At 43.8% G+C, this 22,960-nt stretch overlaps 1 protein-coding gene across 5 annotated transcripts in view; it reads right to left on the bottom strand.

Annotated features, from left to right (window-relative positions):
• The window catches only part of KIAA0586 (KIAA0586 ortholog), a 106,982-nt gene that overhangs the window by 25,581 nt on the left and 58,441 nt on the right, over positions 1-22,960 (bottom strand). For 3 of the 5 annotated variants that reach the window (XM_014871396.2, XM_014871395.2, XM_014871394.2), the window contains one exon: positions 12,654-13,055. The exons of 1 other annotated variant lie outside the window; for it this stretch is intronic. In XM_014871396.2, coding sequence (XP_014726882.2) covers positions 12,910-13,055 — 146 coding nt within the window. In that variant the 3' untranslated portion in view covers positions 12,654-12,909. Of the gene's footprint in view, positions 1-12,653; positions 13,056-22,960 lie in introns of those variants that run through there. One more of the 5 variants, XR_015804288.1, reaches the window with a different exon arrangement.

Genomic DNA, 22,960 nt, shown 5'->3' on the forward strand with positions numbered 1-22,960 from the left:
CTACAGCACCCACACAGCTGTGGTACTTGGAAGGTCCTTGAATGGCAGAGCACCAAAATATCCTGGAAAAGACACACACAAAATCAGGGACAGAGTGATTCATGGCAGTAGCCCTCACCCCTGATGGAGAGATGTCTTCCAAGATGGGATTTAAATTCAATTACTGAGCTTCTACTGGTTTAAAGTCAATGACTGATGCCCCAAGCAGCAGTGCTGTTTTGTCTTTATTAATCTGTAACCAAATAAAAGGTTTAAATCAGCTCTTACACAAGTTCCTGTATCACTGTCACTGCTTTTTGGCTGCAGGAACCATGGCTTTCTGAAATTCTCTTTACAAACAGAAGGCAGCAGGAACAGGCTCTGCTATTTTAGTTCATACAGATATTTTGGCATTGCAGCCAGTCCTCATCAGTAAGAGCAAATGTAACATTGGTGACTTCAATGCTGAAGAACAGGCTTTGAAACTCCTCATAATGCTGCTGTTTCAATGCTCATCACCCTCAAAAATGGGGATATTTGGGATTTAAAGGAGGTGGTGCTGCACCAGTGAACTGCAGTGCCAGTCCACAGAGGACAGAGCAGCCCAGCCACACCTGAGGGGATGCAGGAGCACAAACCCTGAGGCAGTGTGAAGCCTGAGCATCCCAAGGCTGGGTGAATCACCCAGGGAGCACCAGCACAGCAGGGCACAGGCAATGGAAAGCAGCAGTGAAATGGGCTGAGCTGGGCACTTCACCACAGCCCTGCAAGAACAAAACCCACCCCTAAACCCAGTCCCAAACTGCCACATCTGGAGGCCTTTTACATCCCTCCAGGGATGGTGATTCCCCCACATTCCTGGGCAGCCTGTTCCAGTGCTTGCAAGCCATTCCATGAAGAAATTTCCCCTAATATCCAATCTAAACTTCCCCAGGTGCAACTTGAGGTTGTTTCCTTTGGGAGAAGAGATCGACCCTCACATCACTCCTTTCAGAGAGTCGTAGATGTAAGGTTTGCTCCATCCTGTGACCAAGCACAAACCCAGGGACTTTCAGTCATTTCCTGCTACCTATGGTGATGCCTGAAGGATGCAGGGAAGGGCCAGATGATGTTGGCAGGGAGGCAGGAGCAGGAGGTCCTTCTGCAGCCCTTTCTCAGCTCAGCTGGAGCAGAGGGTGGTGGGGCTTGGCACATTTATCCTTTGGACATCACTTGTGAGGGGTGCACAGGGGGCAGGGCACAGCTCCCTCCTCAGCCACCACCACCTGGAACAAATCCCTCAGCAGGGACAGGAACAGAGGACAGGGAGCAGCAACAGAAATTCTTTTATTTAATCTCCACTGCAAGCATCAGGAACCCATGTGTAAAATGGCTTTACCAGCACCTCCAAAGCAGCATTCCCTGGATGAGTGAGAAAGATCTCTGTTAAATAATAAACTTAACAAAAGACAGATTTAAAACTGTCTATATCTTACTGAAAAGCCCAGATTCCTAATTTCTACATGTTCTGGCTGCCCTGAGACACAACATGTACTGCATCCACACACACCAGCACAGGCTGAGGCCTGAAATCCTACACCCACCAGTTTGTCTGAGGGAGGAAAAGTTATCAGATTAAAGATCAGCAAGATTTAAGGACTGGTAGAGCATTTATCCCAGTGGTTTTTGCACTCATCTGCTTTATGTACTCGACAAAGATTTACTTGGAGTTGTCACTATCTGGGCTCTGAGGAGGAAACATGCTGACTCCTTCTCCTTTCTCATCCACTGAGACATCTGAGCCTATGCCTAAATTTACCCAAGAGAAGGGGCTCATTGAAGCTGCTACAAGTATTCTTACATTCCAATTCCAAACACGAGGGATGTGTTTTAAATATCTTGTGAAATTGAAGCTTGGGCACAGTAACCCAAAATACTTCCATGTTTCTAAGCTTGTCCCCAGTCCTGCTTCTTTCAGAGCTTCTTTCACATTACTCAAAATGTTTGCACACTTAAGTTTTCCATTTGGTGTGGATACATTTTCCATTTGGTGTCAGTTTTACCAGCAGCAGCAGCCACTCAAATAATTCAAATACTCCCAGGGACATGGAAAACCAGTATTTGATCAGGTGCTTGGGTTGTATCAGAAATTTATGTATTACTTTTACCTAACCCTAAGCTATCCAGTATCCAAGCACTGTTTTCTTCAGATCATAGAATCATGGAATATCCCGAGTTGTAAGGGACCACAAGGATCACTGAGTCCAACTCCTGGCCCTGTACAGAACACCCCAGCAATCCCACCCTGTGCCTGGGAGCATTGTCCAAATGTTCCTTGAGCTCTGTCAGCTTTGGTGCTGTGACCACTGCTCTGAGGAGCCTGTTCCAGGGCCCAACCACCCTCTGAGTGAGAAACCTTTTCCTAATATCCAAAAATCTTTATCCTAGTATCCAGATGTTTCATTTGCCATGTGAAAATTAATTATCACAGTTCAATTCCCATTACATCAAACACCATTTGGAAAAAAAAAACAAACAACAAACCTAGTCCAAGATGGTCTTTTCCCTAACAAAGACACCTAGTAGGATGCAGAAATAGCTCTAAAAATTTTGTGCCACATTTCTGATGGTGGCCACAGCAAAGGGAAAATCCAGCCTTGAACAACTGTCTTGCATTTCCTGAAAACCACAAGAATTCCCAGCTGATTCCTTCATGTGAACACTGCCTTTCCAAGCCATCTCAGAGCTTACAAAATGCTCTTGCAGAGAGGAATGGGCAAGGAACTTTTTAAAGGCTTTGCAAGAGGACCGTGCACCCTGCCTGGAAAGCCAGATCAGTTCTTCTCTGCTTCTGTTTAGGAGCAGCATTCCCAGGCTGCATTTCCAAGAGGTTTTTGGTTTTACAGCTGTCATGACAGCAATTTTCTCAGCTTTGCAAGGTTCCCTCATATCCTGTTCGAACTGGCTTATCTCTGTTTAGAAGCCATGTTCCTACACGGCGTTTTTCAGGAACAGATGTTCCAGCTGATCCCGCATTGCAGCACTCAACGTATTTCACAGCCCCATTTTGAAACAATTAGCCTGTCACTGCTGAAAGGAACCTAATGTTTGGCTACTTGTTCACTTTGGAAATAAAAAGAAATTAAAAAAGAAAAATCAGGACTAATCTATGATTTATATTTTTCCCAAATATGCCAAGATGCTCTAAATTTACAGCTCGTTAAAATGGCAGTGTGTCATGGCTCAGCTGCTGATCCCAAGATTTGTTATCTGGAGAAAAAGATCTGTGGGCAGAGAAGCTGGCAAAGAGCTCTCCCAGCCTCAAAAGTGACCAAAAAAAAAAAAAAAAAGAAAGAAAATAGAAGTTAGGAGAATCTTTATTTACACAAATTAAATGCTAATGGGTTAGTGAGGAGTGTTCAGAGCAGGGGCATCTGTAGGTTTTGGACCACAGGCTGCTGTCAACACACCCAATTTACTGTGCAATACAAGGCAGCCTAATGGAATCACAGAATCCTAGAATGGTTTAGGTTGGAAGAGACCTTAAAGCTCAGCCAGTTCCAACCCTCTGCCATGGGCAGGGACACCTTCCACTGTCCCAGGCTGCTCCAAGCCTGTCCAGCCTGGCCTTGGACACTGCCAGGGATCCAGGGGCAGCCACAGCTTCTCTGGGAAGATGCTCTGGATTCCAAACACCCAACAGAGCACCACGGACCCATGGCTGTGATTCCAGTCACCTGCAGGCAAAGGCTTGGGAACCATCCAGGCACAGCCCCAGTGAATAACAAGATGCAGTAAATGGCTTTGGTGCCATAAAAGCCAAAGGAGCCACAGGCAGGTTTATATCAGGGAAGAATTTGATCCCCAACATTAGGCGGCAATAATACCCACAAAAAAGGAACTTGGAGGCCACTGTAATAAAATTATCTCCTATTAATCTTGAGATTCCTCCAGCCTGTTTCTACTCGGAGAAAGATCTCATGGTCATACAGATCCAGACCCAAAGGAGTGAGCACCCAGCACAGAGCCCATCTGCCACCAACACACCCCCTGCTTGTCCTTACCTGCTTGGCACCTTCTGGTGCCATTTGTAACCTTGTGTACCTTTGTAACCTGCTCCTTGTCAACTCCTTTTTTTTGGAGCAACCTGGTCTAGTGGGAGGTGTCCCTGCCCATGGCAGGGGGTTGGAATGAGACGATCTTTAAGGTCCCTTCCAACGCAAACCATTCCATGATTCCCTATATCTGCCTGTCTCTTCAGAGGGATGAGGGTGGATGAGCCAAGGCCAAGCTGGCAGCCCCATGGCTCACATTTCCTGGCCAGCACAGGGTGCAGTAACAAGGAGGACGACAACCACCGAGCTTCCAGCATGGAGCAGCTGCCAGGCCACGTGTCCCTGCTGACACACAGCCTGGCAAGGACAGGTCCAGGCTGCCAGGCCCAGGCTGAGCAGGAACAGCATCTCCAGGAGCAGGCTGAGAGCCCAGGCAGGAAGAGCATCTCTGGTGACAGCTCACTGTGACAGTTGGATAGAGGAGACGAGACGAGGGTCAGGAGAGGCACTGCAGCAACCACGAGCTTCAATTAACTGAAAACAGCAGAGGCTGCCTGGAATAAAGCTCTTTCTCATATCAGCTGACACTCAAGGCAACTGCATTTTTGATCATCAAAGCAAAACCAAAAAGCTTTTGCTCTCTGCTATTGCTCACAGACCTTCTCTGGGAAGCCATCCTGCCACTCACAAGTTCAGGGACAGAAATACTTTTTCAGGCTTCTGGAAGGATCCTGAGACACAGCCCAGACATGCCAGAGCCATTCCCTGGTATTATATATGTGTATCAGATGCAAAACTCATTTCATAAGTGTATTTTACTCTCAAGCAAGGAGTAGCTGAACTAAGGACAAGAGTGGAGCAGTCAAATTCTTGCATTGAGCCCTCTGGGCCACTGTTAATTCCAAATACAGATTTATTTAGCAGCCAACACTCCTCAAAGAAAGGTTGGAAGATGAGGTTTGCTCACTTAGAGGCTCTCAGGACAACAGTCCTAGTGGAAAATGACCATTGGGGTGGGCTCATCTCTATGAGCCCTGATCCCAACCATCCAGGGATGTGGGGAATTAACAGAAAAACCCACCTCACCACAAAGGAGGAGTCTCCAAGAGCAGAGGTGGCTCACATCCTAGAGAGCCTGTTCCAAAAACCATCAGGAGGTGCAGAGGGATAGCAGAGGTGTGGACAGCTTCACTGCCCACCAAACAGAATCCCACTCTCAGCAGAGTCCCAGCGACAGGACCCCTATCTGACCTGACCTGTTACATACAGAGAAATAGTTGTTCTGCACTGAAAGGCAAAGCATGGATCCAGCACTTATTCCCCAAGGGATATTTCTACAACATTCATCACTGATTAAAGTGAATTTGGGTGCCACCATCCCCCCCCAGCCTGGCCTTTCTGCCTCTGGGTTCTTGCACATAGCTGGGGGTGCAGCAGGCAGGGACTGAATTACCAGGGTTATAATTCTTGGCTGGGTACTTCCAACTCTGGTGAGGCACTGGCAGAGCTCAGCTCACTAATTCAGCTCCATGTAAACATGATTATTTTAAATGAACTCCAGACGAGGCTTAACTGTAAAAACATCTCCAGTTTTTGTAGCATTTTTAAGTGTTCAGCTCTGAGTTGTTTTCGTTACGGCAAGAACTTACCCTTTCTTCAGCTTACAAAGAATATTTTCAGAATTAATGATGCCCAACACCCCCCAACTATACCACAAAAAGTCACAAGTCTGAAAATTAAGCTGCAGCAGGATTTCACGGTCAGGATTTTCCCTTTCTTAGCCAACCATTCCTTTCCTCACAAACAGGAATGCTTTCAGCTTTCAGAGCCAAGCTGAAGAGAAGTGAAAACAGTAAGAGGTATTCACTTGGCTGCATTTCTTTGAGTGTTTCTGGTGCAGGGTTCCCATTACAGCTTGTGAGGAGAAGTGGCAGAAAAACACAGTGTGTACATGGGAAGGGTTGTGCTTTCTCTGAACAGACACGTTTCCAGGAGGCGGCAGATGAAAGAACTGCTGGTACTTCAGACAGGGGAAAATAACATCTTGCCAGTTGTGTTTATTTGTAGGGCCCCGTGATTTATGCCTTCCCATTTGTAGAGGGGTTGAGAGGCATGGATCACGTGGGCTCTGTTTAGATAATCCCCGAGGAAATTCGGAGTACATCAAGCGGGGAGACATGGGGTTTGTTCTCCTAGATGAGAGAGGCTGGGAAATGGCAGGGAGATGTGAGATTTCCTCAAGATCCTGGAATGAAGTTCAAGGCTCTGATTTTCTGAGGAGATTGAGTGTGGGTTGTGAGAACGAAGCAATTAAGATAAGAACACAAGCAGTCAGGGTAGGCAGGGATGAACAGTTCCTTGCTGTTATTTACTGGCCCGGTGCAGAGAAAAACAAGGAGTTACTGCCTCAAAGACCTTTACCTGTCAAACACTACAAGGAGAAGATGCAAAACTGTTGCTACAAGCATAAAAGTGAATCTGTCACCCTCTGACTCACATGCCTGTTCTTTTTTTCTTCTATAAGAATAGAAAAAAATTTGGCCTCTTTGTGGTATGGTTCTCAACCCTTTGGACCCTCCTGGATTTAGCAAGACTTGCAGAAATCAGCCACCATTGTCTGTATAAAGAACCTCAACAAAACCACTGGCATTTCACACCCTGAAAAACATCCTTACAATAGTTAGAGGAGGCAAGAATGCAACTGCTTTTAAAAAGAAATCACTTATGGCAAAGATGAGTTTAGTTAATTGATCTGAAGAGACAAAACAAAGCAAAAGGCCAGGCTGGATGGGGCTTGCAGCAACCTGGGCTAGTGGAAGGTGCCCCTAGATTGGAGCTGGATGGTCTTTAAGGTCCCTTTGAATTCTGTGACTCACAACAAAATCAGCTGTTCAAAGAGGCAGCCCCAGCACAGGAAATCCCCCTCAGCCTTGAGCTGCAGAGCTTAAGGGCCAGAGGAATCCCTGAGTCTGCAGCACCTGGCACGGTGCAGCCTGGAAAGCTGCTTTAAACACCCGGCATTAGCAGCCCCGAGTGCTCTTGAAGCAGTTTCACAGCCAGTGCCACGTTTGATCCGTGGCTCGGTGCCTGCTGCTCTGCCGTAGGTGCTGATTAAGGGAGCACAGCAGGGAAGGAGAGGGGAGATGGTGTTTGTGTGACAGATGCAGGATGCTGAATGCCCTTCGCCAAGGGCACGGCACACGGGAGCAGCACCATTTCCCAGATTGTCAGGATAAAAAGAAGGGGGTAAAAAAAAAAAAAAAAAAAAAAATGACAGGATGCCACTCACCCAGCCAAATCCTCTGTCACTGCAAGAAGCTGCTCCCAGAACCCATTAAAAATAAGCTCTAAGTCCTCATTTCAGTGGCAAGATTTTTCCATGGTGATCAAACACTCAGCTCTCTAGGTGACAACAGGCTGCAGGGAAGTACAACTGTACCTGTACTGAGGAACAGGCACCGACCAGGGCAGACTTTTCCATCTGACAGCAACAAACTGGAGTGCTGAGACCCCTAGAAGAGCAGGGATCTACCCCACTGCATCCCTGCCTGCAGCCAGGTCAAGGCAATAGGAAGTGTTAGCAACCCTAATTTGCAGGGCTGGGCACCCCTGCCAGGAGAGAACAGAGCTGAGAGCGAGGTGTGAAGAGTCCAGGCTGCTGCCCTGTCGGCCCAGGGTAGGCAGGGTGAAGACTGGCACTGCTGGGAGTTCTCTGCCTTCCTCCCAAACCTCCCTCCTGGAAGCTGGTCAGGCTTCCAGCTCGTCAGCACAGTAGGCAGCAGTAGCAGGATTGCTGCTTCCCAGCTGGTTTTAGTTTTTTGGGTTTTAAGTAAAGTTCCTTACTCAGCAATGTTTTTTTTTTTTTTTTTTTAGGAGCTGCCCTTGACCTGCAACAGCCATTCCAGGGCCAAGAGTCCCACTGGCTTTTAGTTCAAGAAATTTCAGGGGCTTCACATTCCCCTTCAAGGTCCTCTGCAACTTTTGTGCAGGATCTGCCAGCCTGGGAGCCCTACAGGCCTTTGGGATGAAGTCTGACCAGAAGGACAGTGATTCTCTGCCCCAAGTAAACCCTACAGAGGGGGTAAAAAGCACCTCTTCCCAAATGGCTCTTTCATGCACTGGAAATATTGGGGAATGATTTCCCCCATGATCAAGGCACATCACAGGCTTCTGATTCCACTTCTTACTTGACTTTTCTCTCCTTTCTCTATTTTCATCTAAATCTGAAGTAATGTACAATGTATGTATGCATATACAACATAACTCCTGAACTACAAGGATCCCCTTTGTGTGCTCACCTCTCAAGGCAGAGAATGAGAGCAAAAGACAAAACCAGGCCTCCCCTTCTACCCAAAGTACAACAAAAGCTGCAGACATGGATACAGGACTGAGGGTTTGTGTTATTGACATCATAGGAACAAAGCCCAGGCCTCATTCTGGCCTCTGCTCAGCTGGCCACACCACCATACTGAGATTTCCATAATTTCATGTGGGATTTCTGGAAAAACCTTTTGTTGCAGTTCCCTGACCTGGCTCAAGGATGCCACAACACTGAGATTTGGATAAGGGATCTGGCCACATTCACAAGAGCAAAAAGCAAAACCCCATCCAAGTCCTGGAGGGTTGGGGGAGGCATCAACACACAATCAAAATCATGAATATTTTGAGATAACTTATGAAATACATGCATCTAAATCAGGAGTGCAGGAGAAAAAGGGGAATAAAAAAGAGATCTCCATAGGAACAATCCTGCCAACCAGGCAAATATCTCAAAGCAAATATCTCAGTGCTTATACAGAAGCTTTCAGTTCCACACACAAAACACCACTGGCACACCTATGGGAAGGATGGATTTCCCATGTTGTAACAATCCCACAGGATGCAATCCTGCCCCCAGTGCTTGTGCCAAGTGCTAACAGTGAGCTGTTAAACAGTTGCAGGGTTCCAGCTCTTTTGTGGCTGCACTTCAGACTGGAATCCAACAGAATTCTTGCACATGTGTCATTTTACACATCTGAGTGCTTAATCCACTGGGAGGATGTTGGCACACACATCTTGACTCCATCAGGACAGAAATGTTATCCTGTAGGGATTCATAAAGCACCTGACAAGGTCAGCTCATGTTTTTAGCACCTAATTTTGACAACTTCCATCTCTGAGCTATGAACAGGAATAACAGAAACATCACTTTTATCCAATTTCCCACAATTCAGATAAGATGAAGTGTGCACATGAAATTTTCCGCTTCTGATACTGAAAACCCAGATAAGCTGAGCAGGGAAGGGTGACACCAGCTGGAGTCCTCTCCCCATGCTGGCCTGGGAGCTGGGATCTCCTCCTGTGCCAGGAATCTCATGTCCTACGACTCTCACCACACAGCAGCTCTCTTTTACCTTCAGGAAGGGGAGAAAAGGGGAAAAAAGCCATGGGTTCTTGAGCAACTCGCTTCCAAAATGCCAGATTTTCTTCAGCAAAGTCAGAAAAAGATTCTCTGCAAATATAAAAGCTTGTGACATTTCAGTTTCGTGCTTTGCTAGCACTGCCAGTCCAATCCATGAACAAACACCCTCGTTCAGTGCTTTCCCAATGTAAGACACGAGCAAACTTCACCAGGAATTCAATCAAACCAAAAAATAAAGCCAGGGCTTTGGTTTCCACACTACAGTCCTGAAATCCAATAACACCCTCCCTACCCCCTCACCTCTCTGCTGCTGAGATTACTGAAAAATAGAGCTGTATAGAGGTGGTTTTTTAATACTTTTCCTGGATGGAATTCTATTTGATGCTGTTAAGCTTTGATGACATACCCCAATGACTGGCTTGGAAGAAATCCACTTAGCAAGCTTGCAAATCACGCTGTTTCAGTTCCGTGAGTGCCCATGAGAAATGTGCATTTTCAATCATAAAAGCTGTAGAAACAAAATGGAACTTGGAGAGGCAGACAGAAAAATTCCTTATCAAGGCTTGGCTGTGCTCACAGAACATGTGCTTACCATTTCCAGCTCCGGAAAAGTACTTACAGGAACCTGAAATACAATTCTGGATCCAAAAGTAAGAAATAGATAAATTTCTAGAAGATACGTTTAGGGGGGTTTTTTCGATTTCAAAGTCAAAATGGAGACTCAGATAAAAACTAAAGCAACCCTCCTTTCTCCCCCTGGCTTTTCCTAGGAATATAAATAATTGTAATATGATCCATGCATGGAGTGCCAGATTTACAGAGGTTCCCTTATGTTTATGTGGCAGGACACATTGTTTTGGGGAAGCCTGGAGGAAGGAAAAGCAAAGAGTTTGCACTTTTTTCACCTCTCCAAAATGCTCATTGAATAGGAATGGCAGAGGTTGCAGTGAGAATGAAGGATTAGCAGATCCCACTCCACTCCATGGTGTAATCCCCACCAGGGGCACATCTTTGAAGCCCAGTGCCAGGAATCCAGAAGCTTCCAAAAAGATCAGTCACCACAAGCTGGGAGAGAACACAGCCCTATGGGGAATTGTTAAAACTGACTGAAAATGGTATTCACGGGCATTTCCTGACATATTTTCCTCAAAATTTCTCCACAACTCAGTCAATGACAACACCTTTGATTAATTGCAAGAGAAGATAATTGGAACAAAATGTGAGATGCTCAGCATTGCAGACAATAAAACCCCACGCAGTAATTTTCCTGGGATTATGAGCTGATGGCCTCTCCCACTGCTTGGGCTGCCTCATCCTTTCCTAAACAGTCTCCTTGCCTGTGGATCCATCTGCTGCCTCCCATCCCCATCCCCATCCCTATCCCTCATCTGTCAGCTCTCTGCATGTTCTCAATTCAATTACTGCATTTTGTTTAGCAAAGCATGGTCCTGACCCAGCCTTGCAGCCCTGGGCACAGAAACAGCTCAACTGCTCTTCACACTGCAACAAAGGGGATCTAAATTATACATCAGCACCCTGAACCACCCAGGAGACTGAGAGAGCCCTTGGAACAGCTTCAGGAAGGTTTGCTCCTGCAGGAAAATTTAAGCTTAAGAAGCTCTTGCCCTTTCCACTGCATTTCCTCATCCACTCACTTGTTTTAATGCAATCACTTATTGTAGCAACCTACTGCAGAGTAAAAGAACATCTCCATCCTCCCCAGAGAAGCTGCTGCTTATACAAAGCATTGATTGGGTCAATAGTGGGATTTAAAGTGCAGTTCCACCGAGAGCAGCAATGAACAGAACTGTGCAGATCCTTGTCACAGCACCAGAACCCTGCTGGTGCCAGGGGTTGTGGCATCACGTGCTGGAACCCAGCTCCCAGAGATGCCATCTCATAGGCTGCATCTTAGGAAGAAATTCTTGATTGTGAGGGTGCTGAGGCCCTGGGAAAGGTTGCCCAGAGAAGCTGTGACTGCTCCAACCCTGGAAGTGTCCAAGGCCAGGTTGGATGGGATTTGGAGCAACCTAGGATGGTGGAAGGTGTCCCTGCCCATGGCAGGGGTTGGAACAAGATGTGTTTTTAGGTCCCTGTCAATCTAAACCATTCCATTGTTATGTGACTCTCATTTGTGCTTTTCCTTTTTTCGTAAGGTGATGTTGCATTTTGTACCAAACCTGATAATTTTACCCCCACCCAAATCTGCCATTTATGTGTGTGTCACAACAGACAAGAGCACAACTCTGCAAGGTGCCTAAGAGACACCCTTGAAAGCTGAATCCTGGGCATATTACTGACCTTGAAGGCTGAAGCTTTCTCTCTTTTTCCATTTACCTTTGCAGATGCTGCAGCAAATTAACTGAACCTTGTGGTCAATGAGATCAACCTAAAGCCAAAAGGAACTACTAATATTTCTCTGTTAAGGAGAGATGAAATCAGTGCAGGCTCCAGAAAATAAAAGTAATGGGAACTGTTCACGATTGTGAGTATCTGCAACAACCAAGTGCCTCTCATAAGTGATGAGGAAGAGAGCAAAATCTGTGTTTGCCCTGCTTAGAAAAGAGCTTCTTTCCCTGTTTTTCTACTGGAACACGTCTGAATTCCTCTTTTTCATTCTGCTTGGATGCTGTTTGGGGCAGGTGATCCCACTTTCCTTCTGGATCAACCCCTCATCCCGATGGAGGCAACACAAAGCAGGAGCAGTCCCTGGGAGAGTGGCACTGTGTCCATACACTCCTGCTGTTAACCATTATTGTGGCATTTCCAGCTGAGATTATCATGATTCTGAAGTGCTGAGACTGCAGGAATTAATTCTGTCTCATGAGAAGGAAAAAAAATTACATTAGAAGTGTAAAGAAATAGCCTTACTCACACAATCTCTCATTCACAGGCTGCAAGATGGGAAAAAATCTTTAGGGAAACAAACATGAAATGCTGAGAAAATTTTGTAAGTCTTAAAAAATTAATTCTTCGAAATAACAATACAAACTCTAGAGGTCTTTTTCACACACAGTTTTGAATACTGGCTTGTCATAGTGGTCTTCTAAGGATGAACAACCTCTCATGATACCTAGAAACACATTTCTCTTGCAGACTTTGGTTCCAAATGCATTTCCCTTTGGCTCAACATTTTGACAGCACTGATGTGATATTGAGCCAAGAGATTTTCCATAAGTGAGAAACACTTTTGCAGTAGATTTTAATACCAACCACCTTTACATTCACCTGCAATACAATAAATATTTAAAAGGCCTTTATTGACTTCAACTCATGACAATTCTGAAAAAACGGCATTTTATTTGCTTAAAAATAATTGATATATTCACAGACAGAATCATTTTAAACAATAGCAAAATTATAAGAAAAACAGTAGAAAATAAACAGTACTGAAAGACTGTTATTTTGATGGAACAGCCAGACTATCACACTAGACAGACAAATGTACCAGTGACAACATCTTCAGACAGAGACCATCATAAACAGCCCTAAGCTTTAAAATGTGTCTGTCCCTGAGGAATCCAAATCTCCATGTGCACTGCTCAGACTCTGTGTTTCATTATCTGTGTTCGTGCCAGGCAGCTGCACTGACGCCCTTGGTGCAGAAAGATGTGGATTCAGATGAGGGGTAGCATCCTCTCCTAAAAAAAAAGAAAAGAAAAGAAAAAAGGAAAACTGAAGTCATTTGCTGTCTGTGACAAATGACTGAACTCTGCTGAAATCATCTCCATTTTCCATGGAAATACAGGTACACAGACACCCCTGCTGCCCACAGCTCTGAGGCACCTCAGAGGGTTCTGCTTCAGCCATCACAACTCTCCTTACCAGCTAATAAAGGGATGAATTTCTGTGCACACACAGAATCACAGAATGGTTTGGGTTAGATGGGACCTTCAAGATCATCCCATTCCAAATCCCTGCCATGGCAGGGTCACCCTCCACTGTCCCAGGCTGCTCCAAGCCCCATCCCACCTGGCCTGGAACACTGCCAGGGATCCAGGGGCAGTCACAGCTTCTCTGGGCACCCTGTGCCAGGGCCTCACCACCCTCACAGGGAAGAATTTCTTCCTAATCTCCAATTTAACCTTACTCTCTGTTAGTTTCAAGACATTCTCCCTTGTCCTGTCAGTCCATGTCCTTATATAAAGTCTTTTTCCAGATTTTTTGGATGCCCTTTAGGTACTGTAAGGACTGAGTTTTATATATACACAGGGTTGTATTTACACACAGATACACCACACACACACATATATGTCTATAATCTTCAGTAGGCCCAGAATAATTTCAAATACTTATATGTATACTGGTGTTTCTGGTGTTTTCCACAGCATTGGAATGGGATCCATGGAAAAGCCATGAGCTAAAGTTAGTGTGTTTAGCCAAAGGAAGGAGACCAGATGAATCAATTCATGGAGCAGGGAGAGCAAAGTCATGGATCAGGGTAGAGACAAAGAATGAAGGAACTCAGGAGAAATGGCACTGGGAGAACAGCACAACATTCACTCAACTACAGAAAGAGCATTTTGAGATTTCAGTTGTCTTGGGGACATTTAAGTGCTGCAGCTACAAGCAAAACAAACATATCTGAGTCCATGTACAACAGCAAAGTCTTGGAGTTTGTTACTACTCCAATAAGCTGTAACAATTCTCCCTTCCTCTGTGATAGACTAGGTAATTAAAACACTGTTTTCCCAATAAAACAAAAAAGTTAGGCTTTCTTCCACCACAGTTAATTATCTACTGTGTCACTGAAGCAGTCATCTGCATTCATCTGACTGGCAGCAAAGCACACTTCGAATGGCTAATTAAAACAAAACCCCACTGCTAAAATAAAATTCCATTGGTGTTTTTCTTGCTGGAACAGCAGCCAACAGCTGGGAAGTCAAACAGGAGGGAGGCCAAAGACAGTAAAGGCAGGACATGGAGTGACCTGTGCCAGCCCAGCCTCTTCCCATTCAGGAAGGCAGCAGGAGCATTCCTCAGGGAATCAGCACATCACCTGGAGAGGAAAAGGCTTGGGAACACCTTAGAGCAGCCTTCCAGTACCTAAGTGGGCTCTAACAGAGCTGGAGAGGGATTTTCCACAAGGGTAGGGAGTGATGAACCAGGGGGAGTGGCTTTAAACTATCAAAGAGCAGAGTTAGATGGGATAGTGGGAAAAAGGTCTTGGTTAGGAGGGTGGTGAGGACCTGGCAAAGGTTTGCCAAGAAAAGCTGCCCAATCCCTGGCAGTGCTCCAGGCCAGGCTGGATGGGGCTTGGAGCACACTGGGATATGGAATGAGATGAGCTGTAAAGTCCTTTCCAACCCAAATCATTCTGGGATTCCAGTCTGGAGCCATGTTTGTGTGATACAAAAAGGCTGCTAAGAAGAAAAGCAAAGGGTTTGTTTGGTCAGCCATGAAAATGACACAGTAAAGATGTGACTGCAATGCCCAAGGAAACCTGGCAAATCATCCTCTACTAAAGCCCCTCTCCAACACTACATGGAGTTTGATGCTTTCTAAGCTTGACTTTCTTAATAATTTCCACAGTCATGTCACATTCCATGATGTCATTGTTTCAACAGCTGTTTTCAGGTTTGTTAAAAAAGGGAAAAAAAAAAAAAAAAGGAAAAAAGAAAAAATGGAAGGAAAAAAGAAAGTTAATATTCCGTTGTCCCAAGTCTCTGTCGGAACTTCTCAAGTCTTTGATTCTGGGAGTGCTAAAAGAAAGTATCATATTAGTCTGCATTCCTCCTAACACATACTCTAATATATTTTACAGATATGCTACAGGCCAATTTTACAATAGTTATAAAACTCTAAAAGACAGAAAAAATAAAAGGAATAATTCCATCGACTTGCTCTACAGAAAATTTACCAGTTCCTGAGCTATCAAAATATCTTTAACTTAAAAATACCCAAAGTCAGCACTGCTCTTTTTTAAAGGCAGAAATCAGAACTCTCTGACTTTGTTAAATTCACATAGAAAATACAGAATGTGGATTTTCAGCATTTTAACTGTGAGAAAACTGTGGATATCATGTTTCAGCTAAATGGGAGATTCTGCTCCACAACTCTAACTTCCCAGGATAGAAAGCTGCTAGTCCTGAAACTCTACATTGGCCCCAAAAATACAACTACCAAGTTACTCTCACATGTGTTTTTCCATTATTACCTTTTGCTGAGTGTAACCTCATGCATGCACAGTGCATAAAACACTTTATATACACATACAGGGAGGGGTATGGGAATAAAGACACAAATAGAGGCAGACTGGTTTAAATCCTTGCATAGCCTCTGGCTGCTCCTTCTTTAATAATGTGATATTCCATTTTATGTCTTCCCCTCATCAGAGAGCAGCTCATAATCAATATTAAGATGGTTTCCTCTTTAACACTGAGTTCCTCACCAGCATAGATATGTGACCTGCAATGCTTAAAATCTTTAGATACACCATAAAAATGAAATTTTTTTTTTTCCCTTTACAAAGCACGAAAGGGCAAGCAGGCAGGTAATCTTCATGGCTTCCCCCCCCTCCCTTTTTAGAGGCTCTGGGAGTACTCAGAACAATTTTGTAATCATGCAGTTAGGTGTATTTATAAAAATTTTCCTTGTTAAAATCCAATATATGGAGCGTGTGACCTTAGGTGACCTCCAGTTTTCCAAATTAATTTTCACTATCTAATAGGATAAGTTCATATGAACTGTGAAAACTGACACTCTTGGTAAGAGAGTCCTTGGCTGGCAGAAACTCATCAGTGACTGAAAACATCTTGGTGACCCACTGATGGAAAAGGTCACATTTCAGATCAGAGATTTTTCCTGTTCTTGGCACTCTCTAACAAATTCATGTACAGTACTAAATTTCCAGAGCTTTGTTTAACAGAAGCATAAAAATTAATGGTGTGTCAACCATCCAGTGACCTGTGAAGGGAGTTTTTCTCTAAGAGGTACCATCACACTCAGAATTCTCAATATACAAAGGGTGTCATGAATGTGTGCCAAAGGAAAAAGGAATTAACCACACTGGAGGGAGGTTTGGTTACTCACACTATATGGCAACAGTAAGAACAAAGAAAAATGTTCAAAATCTTTCTTTTTGAATTTTTCTATTTGGCAAAATAAAAAGACTAAACAAGTCTGGCTTTTAAGCCAAATGAAAACCATGTGCTTTAACTCCTCTGACTGGGTGTCCATATATTAAATAAAAGTATTTTAAATCTATCAGGGGATGAAAGAGAGCCATATCTTGTAAGTGTAATCATGGAAACACAGAATGGTTTGGGTTGGAAGGAACCTGAAAGCCCATCCAGTTCTTCCCCCTGCCATAGCAGGGACACCTTCCACTATCCCAGGTTCCTCCAAGCCCCATCCAACCTGGCCTGGAGCACTGCCAGGGATCCAGGGGCATCCACAGCTTCTCTGGGCACCCTGTGCCAGGGCCTCACCACCCTCACAGTCCAGATTTTTTTTTCAATATCTAATCTAAACCTACTTTCTTTCATTTTGAAGCCATTCCCCCTTGTCCTGTCAGCCCATGCTCTTGTAAATCATCTCTCCCCATCAAGACAATAAATAGGGAGGGGTTTGAAGGATCAGGACCCAGATTATTTTTCAGTATAAAACCAGAAACATAATTAATGTAATTACCTACATATTGCTTCCTAAAATTTCAAAACAATCCTCCCTCTATTCCTCAACTGAAGCAGCTCTCTTCAAGAACAAGAATAAACTTCCAAGACTGTAAAAACAACTCCAGTGCAGTGCTCTCATTGCTTTAATAGCAGGGGCTGATAGGAATGGCTTGTTTCTTCTTCTGCCAGATTCCAGCTGCTTTTCTTTGTTTATTCCTGACTTCAAAGTTTCAAACACTGTCCTGTCCCAACAAATAACTTCCTCCAGATGGCATTAGCTCAAGTGCTCTGAGCACGGGATAGCACAGCACCTGCAGATCTAACTCAGCATCTTAAAATCTTCATTGAAGGTGCCTTTTTTCCTGTCATTCCTCCATTTTGCATTTTCCCTACATAAAAAGATTTACATCTGGCATTTAGTTACAAAGACCATTAGAAGGGAAACAGAGAAATTCTTTACACTAATGGCTAAAACAAAGTAAAAGAACAAATGTCTACAGGCTCAAAGGTAACAGAACCACTGTCAGTAGAAACATTTTATGGAGTTACAGAATGGTTTGGGTTGGAAGAGACCTTCAAGACCATCCAGTTCCACCCCTGCCATGGGCAGGGACACCTTCCACTATCTCAGGCTGCTCCAAGCCCTGTCCAGCCTGGCCTGGAACACTTCCAGGGATGGGGCAGCCACAGCTTCTCTGGGCAACCTGTGCCAGGGCCTCCCCACCCTGACTGGGAAGAATTTTTTTCTAAGATCTCACCTAACTCTGCTCTCTGTCAGTGCAAAGCCATTGTCCCTTGTCCTGTCACTCCAAGCCCTTGTCCAAAGTCCCTCTCCAGCTCTCTTGGAGCCCCTTTAGACATTGGCAGGGCCTTTAAGGGGTCTCTGGAGTCTTCTCCAGGCTGAACATCCCCAGCTCTCAGCTTGTCAGTCTCTCTTATCTGCACCTCAATTCTCCTCTCTTATCTGTTCCTCTCTTTCCTCCTCTCTCAGCCTTTCCTCTCTGCTCCCTGTACCTGTAAGCAAACCTGTGAGGTACATATTTGTACCAATATGTGTCCTGTCCACGTCCCCATGGGTTTGTGTGGTACCACACTGAAATTCACTCACTTTCACACGTGGTGGAACAAGTCAGTTACCAAGCAGAGCATTTTTTGGCAAAATCAAAATTATTCCAGGCTTGCTGGGCTAACATATACTGATAAGAAACATCCATATTTTGATGTAAGTAATTCTGAAGGCTGCATTGAAAAGAGAAATTACACTGTAATGTCAGTCATGCTACTAATTATAATGATATTTAGCATTTCCAGTTCAGTCACACTTAGCTGTATTGTGCATACTGGCTATTTAATGTTTCTGGAATTCATTGAAAGTGGGTAGGTTATAGAACTAAAAGAATACAATATTTTCAGGAATAAGCAGGGCCATCAACAGGTTCTCAAATAATCCAGATTTTCTGGCAAATTATTTTCCATTTATTAGAAATGAGAGTTCCTCCTCCAGAGCTTTTCTTGCTCTTGCCACCTTCAATCCATGGGCTTGTTTAGGTTATTGTGGAGAAGCTGGCTTTTCTCAGCTCTGCCAGAAATGTGGTTTTTAGGGCAGGGGCTCTCTTGTTGCTGTGTGAATGCTTTTCCAAACATTTACCTGGCTGCAGGTGAGATCTTTGCCTTCCACTGGGACAGAAACAGAAAACAAGAACAAGGTGTCCTGCAAATGCCTGCAGTTGTCTTTTTTAATTCCAACCCAGACTGCCCCAACTTAGCTGTTTCTGGACAAATAGAGAAGATTTCAAGGCAAAACAAGGCCAGATTTCTAGGGCTGAGTTACATGGAAGGGGTACATTTACAATTAAAACACTTGAGCTGTTTTACAGAAATGGACAGACATCTGGAGGACCTGAGCCAAAAATGTCTGGATTTAAAAGCACGAGTCTATGCTGGAGCTGAAAAAACATGGTTTCATTCTCGAAGGCTGCAGCCAACTCATAAACTTCCATAAGTGGGCCACAGACACCAGTGGAGACAGAAAACTATATAGTATGAGTTCAGTTCAAGTTCTGACCTAAACTTGGCAAATTCCACCTTCCCCTTGGTGTCATGTACTTACAAAAACCTGCACACAAGCACACAGAAAATAAACACGTGTATACACACACTGTGCTTCTGCTGTTTGTTTGTGTAACCCCCAATGTATAGCCCAGCTATAAATATTTCCAGAAAGAAAATAAATGCAGATCCCCAGCCAGTAAAGGAGGGTGGGGCCAGGCTCAGCAGCTAACAAATATTTCAAAGCAGAATATTTGAAAATGGTTTTTTCCTCCTCTGAAGTCGGAGTTCAAGGTTCAGTGGTTTTCCAAAACACTCTATATTCCCACCAATAGCAACACTAAACAGAACAAAACCTAGAAATACGTTAGATAAACTAGAACCAGATTTTTCAAAATCCTAACACAGAGACCGGTAGGGAAGGGCAGACAGAAAGCAGCTCCAAAAACATCTAGAAATTAGATTGCAGAGTTTACTAAATAAACATTTCCTTTTGGTGCCTAAAATCTACTCTGCTCCTTTAGATCTGGCATCCTTTGCTCTGTACAATCTCTCACTGCTTAACAAATTTGTTCCCTGGCCACATCTCTTGCTGCTGTTTCCCACCAAATCCCTTCCAAAACATGTGTAATGATCTTTCCAAATAACTACAATAATTATTAATACTAGGAAGAAATATTAAAAGTGAATTTGATTTTTCCATACAAATGGCTGTGATTTTTGGATGTGCAGTTGGCTCAGAACAAATAGTTTAACATTTAAGCACTGTTCTCTCTAGGCTTCAACCATTTTCCTGAGAAAACTCAGATGAGGCTCTGTGGCAAATACTGAAATCACAACTTTTATTTCAAAATAAAAAAAGGAGAAGGAGTTGGTTCCTTACTGGTCCAGAGTCTTTGAGAAACCACCAGGAAAACATGTATCTTGTGCAAAGGCCAGGGGGAGGAGTAATCCCTAAATCCACAAAAGATAACCTAGGTAAACAGCTGGTGGAATCAGGAGAATCTGACAAGTGATAATTAAAAATCTGCAGATCTAATGGTCTAATTAATATTTTACTTACTCAGTAAACTTAAATATCACCTACATACCAATTTTTGTTTTGAATTTTATGCAAAATCTAACCAGCAAGTGGACAGGAAGGTAATTTTAAAAGCATATTTCTATAAAATATTCTGCTGTGTTATTCACACCTTCATGTTTGGGGCTCCAAAAGACATTTTAATGCCTGTATGTGATACAAAATAAAGAAGCTTAAAAAAAGAGTGAACTGAAATGATCCATCGTGGGAATTCACACTTAATTCTAAGACAAAGTTCTGCTGAATTCCCTCAGTCAGTGCAAAGCCAGCAGTAGGACTGGCTCCACTGAGACCTCGTATCTTAATGATATTAATTGCAGCAATACTGCCTCCAGCTTATCTGCATCGTGCCACAGTGCCACACATAACAGCATTCACAGCCTTCTTGGGGAGTGAAAAGAAATAGTAATCAAAGCATCTTTTTAATTCTTAGAAGTTACATGGCCTCCTTTTATTGAGAAATAATTTAAAAATATTTTTACACGAATAATTAAAGTTGCGCGACCAAAGTCAAGTGGTGTTTCACCATCAATTAAGATCTGGAAATTAACATCTTCCCAGTCCACAGCTAAAATGTAGGTGGGGTGTCCTTGTGAGGCTCTGGCTGCTCCATCCTTTCAAGTGTCCAAGGCCACGTGGGATAGTGGAAGGTGTCTCTGCCCATGGCAGGGAGATGGAACTGGAGAATTCCAAACTGTCCAGCCCTGCCAGCTCCCCAGATACCAAATATATTACAAAAAAAAAATCCTTAGGAATCTCAGAGGACAAGTTTCAGTGAGTCCCTGTAAGATTCACAAGCTACTTTCTACCACTAAAAATTCAGACCTCGATGAGCTCCCTCAAACAGACAAGAGGATTTCCTGGGCAAGGAGGTTTTATCCCCTCCAGTCATGGCACCCAGATTTGAGTGAAAGTTAGGGAATGGGTATCAGAAAGAAAAAACTTTCTTCCTGAAGGGCAGTGCTACAGGGCAGAATTTTGTCACTGCAAGTTGCTCCTCACATATAATGGAGTCACTAAATGCATTCTTACAATAAAAAATTAAATAAGGCATATTTGGTACAAAGAAAACTTCAAATAACAAGTTTTCTTGTCTTTTTCTAGATGACCACAAGCAAAATAGCTTTACTTCTCTACTCTGAATACTTAAATATTCACATGATCCTGTGCATTTGTTTTGATGATTTTCACTAACAAATGCATGGGATTCCCCATATGGAAACAGTTTGCCAAGACTCCCTTTACTGTACTATCATTACCATGATCTGGCATATTAAAATGCTCATACCTACAGCACAATTACCCAAAATTTTTGTAATTACACCTTTTCAAAAGAAAATTATGAATGTTTTCCCCAGGAAAAAAACAAAACAAGACAGAACAAAAGCCAGCCCTATACAGTTAGCATTTTCCAATGGTCAGTCTAATAAAATCCACATTTCTACGCACATTTCTAGTACATCAACACACAAACTAATAAAAAATACATCTTTTCCAGCCTTCTGTTTAGCAGCAGAGGGTGGCCACTGCAGGTCTTACCATTTGTGGATATCAATGACCTTTGGAAAATGTATAGGAATAAGCACTTCTAGGAAGCTTAGAGAGGCAAATAACTTTTCTGTTAGCTCAGAAAGAGGATTGACTAAGTAAGCACATGTTCAAACAAGGAAAACATTAAATGTCTTTTCTGGAAGATCTGGGAGCTCACTGTTATAGAAGCATAAAATCATTTAGGTTAGAAAACACTTCTGGTATCATCAAGTCCAACCATTAACCCACCACCATCATGTTCACCCCTAAACCACATTCCCAAGTACCACATCCAACATATTTTAAAAACATTTTTGGGGATGGTGATTCCAACACTCCCCTGGACAGCCTGTTCCAATGTCTGACCACCCTTTCAGTGCAGAAATTTTTTGTAATATCTGATCTAAACCTCCCTTGGTGCAACTTGAGACCATTTCCTCTGGTCCTGTCTGTGTCCAGACCCTATTTTGACCTGCTCTTGAAATGAGCACTCAGTGTGACGACAAGTAACTCTGCCTTCACAAACTAATGCCTGGGACCAGAAAACTTGGAAAGGTCTAAGAGTAAATATATGATTTTATCTTGTGCTATTTTCAAGTTTGTTAAAATCTAAAATGATTAAACTTTGGGCAATAGAGATAAGCATTCCTCCTTGTAAAAAAAATAAAAGAATACAAAAGCCTTGGCCTGTTACATGGGAAAGAGTAAAACCAAAATTCCTTTGCAATACTTGGGTGAATCTGAGCTCTAAGCCAGTAGAATAAATGAGCTGGAGAAAAGCATTGCTCTACATTTACGTTGCACATTAAGCACAGAGCACCACCTTCTCAACTCTCTCTTAGGCACATCAGTGATTTTAATATCACACCCCCTCCATCTCTGCTAAGTGGTATAAAACAGAGGGAGAGCTGCAGGCAGCTCCCACCAGCACTGTGCCTCTTGAAGGATCCTCTGCCAATGAACAGTTCCCCAGCAGCACCAGAGAAACCAACAGCTCTTGTCAGGAGCTGCTCTGCACAACCCCTAGAGCTGGTGTCAAGCAGGGCCTTGAACTGATCCTTTTCCATCACGTTCTCGTTTGGGGAGATGCTCTTTGCCTCTGAAGCTGCAGCCCCACGCACACAAACTGAAATTTGGGATGCTGGCAGCACCAATTTCCTACAGGAAGCTCTGCAGCTCTTTGGCTCTTCCCAGCTCGAGCTGTCAGTGCCAAACGTGGTGAGCACCCAGATCATCCCCAGCTCCCCTCGGTGCTTTGGGCCAGGAGCAG

Source organism: Sturnus vulgaris, chromosome 6 (genome assembly GCF_052056855.1).
Source record: "Sturnus vulgaris isolate bStuVul1 chromosome 6, bStuVul1.hap1, whole genome shotgun sequence".
NCBI classification, from domain to species: Eukaryota; Metazoa; Chordata; class Aves; order Passeriformes; family Sturnidae; genus Sturnus; species Sturnus vulgaris.